We start from the raw sequence: 7,847 nt of genomic DNA, 5'->3' as shown, positions 1-7,847 counted from the left end.
CACACACAGGAGCGCGAAGACACAAATACATTCTTCTTTCAGGGGGTGTAGAAAGATTCTTTGAAAATCCTGTTTCTGAGTTATCTTCAAAAATGGCTGAAACTCATTACCTTGACATTTTTTAGCTTAAAAATCAAGATAAAGTAAAGGGGAAAGTAAAAAATAAAATAAAATAATAAAATAAAATAAAATGTAATCACTATTTCACTTCTCTTGAGAGAAGGGAAAATATTTGCCAGGAAAAACACTTTAGAGAGACTGCAGTCCTCTTCAGACATTTAAAACTTTCACATGAAATAGTAAAATAAAATAAAATAAAATAAAAAATAAACCTTGGGTTTAGGCGTGGTTGACTGTGAGTGGGAAATCTCGGGAACACCAGAATGCATTTATAAACCCATCAGAAATATCACCTTCACTATTTGACATTCAATATTGATAAGAAATGTGTGGTCCTCCTTGGCCTCTGGTTTTTCAGGCAGGGTTATAACAGGCATTATCTGCTTCAGGTGTTTTATTTGGGGAATCCACTGGGTCCTTTCTAGTTATCCATGACCCTGTGGTGTGGTAGCCCAATGAGGGGGGTTAGCTGGGATTTCCTGCATTACTTGAAAGGTATGGCACCCTCTGCAATGGAGAAAATAAATTTAAAAGCTATAGAATTCGTCCAGTTAAACCACACTAATCTGGAACCTGTCTTCTCTTCTCTGAGAGCCTCTTCACTAGAGGATAAAATAAGCATTGATTTTTCAAGGACCTATGGATCACTTATTTATTGCTAGTAAAGTCTTCTGGCTTAGGGCCTTAAGCCCCTTTCGATTCTCTCTGAGTTGCTCTGGAGAAATAAACCAACAACTAAAAATCAAACGTGTTCTATTTTGCAGCAGAAAAATGTGTCAGCCAAGGCATTTCTGGAATTCGCTGTGCATTAAATTGTGTGTATGTGTGTGAGTGTGTGTGTGTGTGTGTGTGTGTGTGTGTTGGATCTTTCCTTTGGGAGGCGTAAAGTTTTGTTTATGTGGCGCTTGTGAACTGAGAGAGGGATCCTGGCCACTGAGAGCCTCTACACTGCCTGGGAATCACTGCCTGAGGCTGAATGGGTCCCTTAGTGGATGACTCCAGAGCTGAGCCCCTTGGGTGGAGCTTCTGAGCTGCTGTTGTTGATTGAGGATTGAAAAGTGTTTTCCAACTGCAAGTGCTCCTGCTGGGCATGGAAATGAGCTGACTAGACTTGTAAAGTCAATCCACTTCTGGTTCAAAGGCATTTTTCTCCAAGTGCATTATCCTGTAGCTCAGAGCAGGATGCAACCAGGTATGGTTACAACAGGGAGGCTGAGGTAGGATGCATGGTGCCTGCAGCCTTGAGGCTCTGAAAGCTAAAATCACAGACTGTCATTGTGACTTCATGGCCAGCCTTGAGTAAAAGCAGGTCTTCTGTGGGAGAAGTTGCTGGAGTCCAACCCCGGAAGTAGCAAGTGCCTCTCCCACAGCTGAGGGCCAGAACACCACATTCTCTTGTGCTCTGGCTCTAGTCCACTCTTCTCTGGGCTCTTGAGAAGAGCTGCTGCAGGCATATGCAGAGTGAATGAGCTCTGACCGAGACTTGACTTCAGAATCACTGGGCTGGCCTGGCCTCTTGACACAGCAACACACTGCTTCTTGCCTTCCAGGTAAATACCTCTGCCTTACTGACCCTGTTATAGGTTTTAGGGGAACATTGGCACAGGGATTCTCCTCAGCCTCTGCCTCTCCTGTTAACTATGACTAACCAATTCCCTAACATTAGGAAAGTCCAAGTGATAATTGTCAGTTTCATCTTTCATCATCTGGGGTTTTGTGACAGAGATCTTGCAATCACTACCTCTCGGGGGACTGAAAGTAGAATGTTAGTGCTCCTTAAAATTAGTGAAGGCTAGACTTGTCCAGTAGGTTGAGAGTATGCTGTAATACACAAAGAATCCAGCAATAGTCCCTCTCCTAGGTAGCAATGCTGCCAGAAGGCTCCCAGGCCCAGGATACTATGCATTAGGGCTCACAGATCTTGTTTAGAGAGCTAGGGAGCAAGGTGAAGGGACGGGAGTGCCTCCTGGAAGGTGAGGACTGAAGCCAACATGGTAGCCACTGAGCTGAGTGGCAGGTGTCTAACACTGAAAAGTGGCCGTAGCCAAGTGCTCTAAGCAGTGGTACTTTCTAAAGAGGCTCTTCCCCAAGGAGCTCTAGGTCACAGAGGCAGCAGGATTATTGGATCCTCTTTGCACTCACTTGATTTCAGGAGGAGGTCTGAAGTCCCAAAGCATGGGCATTGGGGTGAGAGAGGGAACATCAAAATGTGCCAAAAGAAATGGTTTTATTTTACTTATTCCTGATTTTTCTCACCAGAGCTTGAGTTCATATACTGCATTGTAACACAAACACACAAGCACGCATACCACACACACACACCGCTTCAAACTAGAGAAGGAGACTACAGAAAGCAATATGAAAGGCATGTCAGGGAGTTTGCTGTAGGGTGATATGGTTGCTTTGCTTCAGTTCAGCAGACTTATCCCCATGGATACCTTATTGTTTTCTGTGATTTCTCTTTTGTATTTTTTTAAAATTTGTCTTTATTTCTTAATTATTAAAGCCTTCGCTTTTGCCCCTTGGAGCATCGATCAGGATTTACTAACTCTACAAACATTTACTTCATGAAGGAGCAGATTTTGTCCAGTAATGTTAATGTGGGGACCCTGGGAAGGAAGACAGTGTATGAAAGAAGGCATAGATTGGCTTCAAGCACAGGCAATATAAGTGTTTGCCTATATTTGGTGTTTTGATAGACTTAGGGAAAATCCCTCAGCCAAATACTTCTGACTGTCAGTACATCTGTGGTTGTTCGGCATTGAAAAGCCCTGATTAAATACAGATAATTATGAGAATATGGAAAGAAGCCTTTAGTACCTTATTCACATGCCCTAGGAATGATGGGGTAGGGTGCCAAGGTAAGAAGAGGAAAATATATTGTAAATAACCAGGAGTAAGTAAATAGTGAAAAAATTAGCATGAGATTTGGTGGGCCCAATGGAGTTCAGGATGATTTCTTTCTTAACAGAATGATCTACTTCTGTTGGGCTCATGGCTGCCCAAATTAGGCAAAGCCAGATAATGACTCACTGATCTGAGGACTGCATGGAGTCGTTTGGTGAGAAAGCGTGTGTAGGGGAAGAGGGTGTAAAGCAAGCAGTTCTCTGGTTTTAGAAAGATAAAATCATTCTTCATAAATGGTATTTTTTTTTCAAAACTTCATTGATGCAATAAACTTGGCATATCCTCGTTCAAGTGATCTGAGCCAGTGATATTTTGCTACATGTCTGAATTATCTATTTTAAAATATCAAACTGGAACCTGCAGTCATTTTTCAAATCCTAGCCCACTTTCTTTGGGGCTGATGCATATTGCATATTTGGAGGTAACTCTGACTCTCATCCTCCTTTTTGAAAAGGCAGCATGAGGCCAGTAGCAGTTCAAGTCTGTAATCCCAGCACTTTGGAAGGTCAAGGCAGGGGGATCACCCTAGATCAGGAGTTCAAGACCAGCCTGGCCAACATGGTAAAACCCCGTCTCTACTAAAAATACGAAAATTAGTCGGGCATGGTGGCATGTGCCTGTAATCCCAGCTACTTAGGAGGCTGAGGCAGCAGAATCACCTGAACCCGGGAGGCAGAGGTTGCAGTGAGCCGAGATCATGCCATTGCACTCCAGCCTGGGCAACAGAGTGAGACTCTGTCTCAAAAAACAAACAAACAAAAAAAAGGCAGCATGAAAAAAAAAAAAAAAACAGAGAGAGAGAGAAAAGGAAAGAGGAAAGAGGAAACATGGGGATGGAGTAAGTAAAAGAAATGTAGAAGACATAATACCCAAGTATACCCAAGTTAAAATGACCTAACCTAAAATTCACATACCACAAATTCAACCCATGAAAAAATATTATGTCCAGCAATCCTGATTGAGCCTTCAGTTAATATATGACTGTGCAAGTTCCAATGGAGCACCAGAGAGGTAACATAGAAAAGGACTGGGTTTGACTCTAGTTTGGTGTTGTTTTGTGTGTGTGTGTGTGTGTGTGTTTCTTTAATTTTGTTCGTTATGCTTTGTAGAGACAGGATCTTCTATGTTGCTTAGGATGGTCTCGAACTCCTGGACTCAAGCTATCCTTTTCCCTCAGCCTCCCGAAGCACTGGGATTACAAGTGTGAACCCATATACCTGGACTTAAGTTCAATGTTTTAATGGAGAGCGTTTGAGGACTAAAAGAGAAAGGATGCATTTACAATTATTTATTATTTTCACTGCTCCAGGAAGTCAAAGGCAGCTGAAAGGTGACCATACAATGCCTCTTCTGGCAATTACTAGAATCACTACAGGGTAGTTAACATTCGGACTTTCAAAAAGGTTTTATCTTTTTCATTTATTCATTTATCCTGCTCAAAATTAGCCAAGTACAAAACTGTCCCCATAATTCTGGGGACAAATTTCCTAGGAAATTTTAAAAAATTCTATCGACCTTAAGTTATTAATCCAGTGAAGAAACAAGAAAATGTAGTTGTATGCTTTTGATATACTTCTGTTAGAATGAGAAATACAGTGAACTGAAGCCTAATGTTGTAAGTATTATCATAGGAAGGCCTTCACCATTTGATAGCAGTATGAACACATGATTAAATTCAACAGAATACATTTTCCTGTAGCTAAAGTTTTTGCAAGCATAAGCATTTCACTTCAGTCCTCCTCATGAGAAGAACACAGTGAACACAGATAAGAATTTGTATCTCTACTTTTTCTTCCCCTACTCTACCGAGGAGCAAGAGTAACAAAGTTTGACGTGCATGACTCAGTGACTAGATGAATAAAAGCACAGTCTTCTTGAGAGATTATATTGAATTAAGCCAACCAGAAGTTGAGGGATTCAGTGTGAGAATTACTTCAATGTTAATTAGGCCATGTCCCTCAATTTCCTGAAGTAAAAACACACCTATGAGTTAGGGTCTTGTCATTAACAAATTTTATCTAATCATATAAGAACATACACTTACATTGCATTGGCAAATACCAAAGATATATTTCCAAGGATAAAATTTATAAAAACAGATCATGTATTCTAGAAGATATGTTTCCTGTGGATTTCTGAAATTCAAATGCAATCTTCTGGTTTAATTCACTAATTTTATTTATTAAAATAGTATTTGAATTTCTTTAAGAAAGTTGGCTTCCCTAAAGACTTTCAACCTTTTGAATCTGCTTTAGGATTTAACCAAAAGTTGGTGGTTCCAATGTTGATCCCAAAGTTTTCTCCTTCGAATGTTTTGCCTCAAAGGATTCATAGCTGTATAGTTGATAGAAAGATTAGCACATTCTTGAAATTAACTGCCATCATCTCTTTAATTTTGAAAACATCTGTGAGTGCTTACTATGGTCCAGGCTTTGTCCTAAGCGGTTTGCATGTTTTTTTCTTTTTTTACTAAACCCTCAGATATATACACACACTTACAGAAACATACTGTATGATAAAAGTGTTAGAAATAATAGCTTTAAATGGTTAAAGAACTGAATGCAAAAAATAAAAGACTTGTGTAAGGTCATTCAGATAGAAAGTAGAGTCAGAATTTGAATCAGGTCAGTCTGAATCCAAAGTCTGTCTTCTTACGTGGTGTACTGCTTAAGCCTTATTCCTATTTATTATCATAGCCTGAAGAATTCATGTAGAAAGTAAAATTTAGTCAATAGCATATAATTTTCCTATTCTCATAACCAGTAGTATTGACAAAGGAGAAAGAAGAGGAAAGGAAGAAAGTAAACAAGAAGAAGAAGGTGATCTTCCAAATTTTTATCAAGATGAATGTATTTGTCAAGATTCCTTTGTCTACAAGTAAAGGAAATCCAGCTGAAGCTCACTTAAGCAAACAACAATAATTTATTTCTTCATGTAACTTAGCTAGCGCAGGCAAAGTTGAATTCAGGTACTCAAATGATGTTGTGGGGAAGCTGATTACATTTCCTGACTCTGCTTTCATTAGAGTGTTCGTTAGAGTGTTCATTCTAAGGAGGTCTTTCCCAAGTAATGGTAAAAAAAAAAAAAAAAAAAAAAAATGGCCACGAGTAACTTATTTCAGATTCATATTCTACAAGCTTGGAACTATGCCAAAATGTCTTAATCACGGGGAGTGGACAATTCAAAACCATCATTTTACTGTAAGGATTGTCCTATTATCAAACTTAAAAAACATATTCTTCTTTCTATTGTGGGCCCCTGTGGGTCTCAGAAATCTCCACGTTTTGCTGCCCCTCCATTGTTGAAGAGTCTCTTATAAAGGTTTATGGGTGTTCATGGATGAAATATAGAGATGTCCCAAAGAGACTTCCAGGTGTGGAGAATGAATTGCTGGCATTAGTATATGTGCCTGAGGCCCCCAGTACCTGACAACCCAGTGCTTCAGCAGCTGACCAGATTGCAAAGTTAGTTATGAGATAATGCAATATTTTCCCCCTCAGATACAAGTTAACAGGAACTAACTATACTTTAGTCTATTACATACAAGGGAGAGCTTAGCTACATATCTCCCAGTGATGTCAACAGATATATACAGAAATGGGAATGGAAAAAGTTCAGATTAAAAAATAAAAAATTCTAGATGACTAAATTACATGCATGTAATAAATATTAAGAAAGAAGTTTCTTCTGAGAAATAAACTTACACCCAAGATATGCTATTTTCTCAATTTCAAAATATCACATCATATGTTAGGTAGTCTAAAATACTAGCACAGACATTGCAACAAACATCTTTTGCCTTATTTTTACAAAAATCTATTTAAAAATAAGATACCAAGCAAAGTTGTCCCTTTCTATACAAGGTAATGTCCTGCCTTTTAACAATAAAGTGAGCTAAGGTTAAAGGCAAGAAAATGCCTGTATTAGGAGATACTAACACAAATATTACATGGTAAATTGCACTCCAAAATTAACAAATAAACACGACTTTTCTGTTTTTGAGTTGTGTATTTTAGCTAAGAGCATGCAATAAATGAAATATAGATAGATGATATATAGATGATAGATAGATGGATAGATAGATAGATAATAGATAGACATATCTTCTGAGTAAGAGGAAATGAACAAACACTCTCCTCCCACTTTAATGGGTGCAAAAAGAAACAAATGCTCTTAAGAGATGTGGTAAAGATCACATGCAGATGTGGCTGTTTTCCAGCCCAAGTTCCTTATAGGAAAGTGGCCTTGCCCTGTGAGGTTCACTTTGCCTGTCTAGGATAGGAACAGTGTCTTTCTCAATTCTGCATGGTGAGCAGTGGATAACTAATGATTGAGCCAAACCCTTCAGCAGCATCCAAGCTGTAACTAACCCTTTGCCATACTGAGATTTTTAGAGTGTTTAACGTCATACCCAGTTGCCTGAAGATCTCCTCCCTATGGCCATCACAGTGGCAGGGCACATTTGTACCTAAGTAGCTGAAATTAAAAGGACACACAGGTCTTTTACTCCCAGATTCCAGTATTGGCATATATTATAAGTTATTTCAAGTTGCATCTTATTTTAAATGAACTTGGATTGGCTTTACATGCCCTTTTTACAAATGTGTCAGAGGTGAATAATATAATTTTTCTGGAAAAATTCAAATGTCATTAGTTAAGAGGCAACCTGCAAAAGAATCCAGGGGCACTTGATTTCTTATTTCTGATGAAAACTAGGCGACCAAGTCATGTGCCCACAGGCAGACATCTCATATCTGCACACAGAAACGTGCTCTTTGGACGTCGTAGACAAGTCTGTTCCTGAAAAAAAAAAAAAAAAA

At 39.0% G+C, this 7,847-nt stretch overlaps 1 protein-coding gene across 2 annotated transcripts in view; it reads left to right on the top strand.

Annotated features, from left to right (window-relative positions):
* Positions 1-1,538: 1,538 nt before the first annotated feature.
* TBX22 (T-box 22) overlaps positions 1,539-7,847 on the top strand; it is a 16,518-nt gene continuing 10,209 nt past the window's right edge. For both annotated transcript variants that reach the window (XM_011944129.1, XM_011944127.1), the window contains exon 1: positions 1,539-1,670. Coding sequence is in view for 1 of the 2 variants with exons in the window: in XM_011944127.1 (XP_011799517.1) it covers positions 1,586-1,670 (85 nt within the window). In the remaining variant the exon portion in view is untranslated. The remainder of the gene's footprint in view (positions 1,671-7,847) is intronic.

The sequence above is a fragment of the Colobus angolensis genome, unplaced genomic scaffold, assembly GCF_000951035.1.
Source record: "Colobus angolensis palliatus isolate OR3802 unplaced genomic scaffold, Cang.pa_1.0 Scaffold227, whole genome shotgun sequence".
In the NCBI taxonomy this organism is placed as follows: Eukaryota; Metazoa; Chordata; class Mammalia; order Primates; family Cercopithecidae; genus Colobus; species Colobus angolensis.
This window is presented reverse-complemented; position numbering and strand designations above follow the sequence as displayed.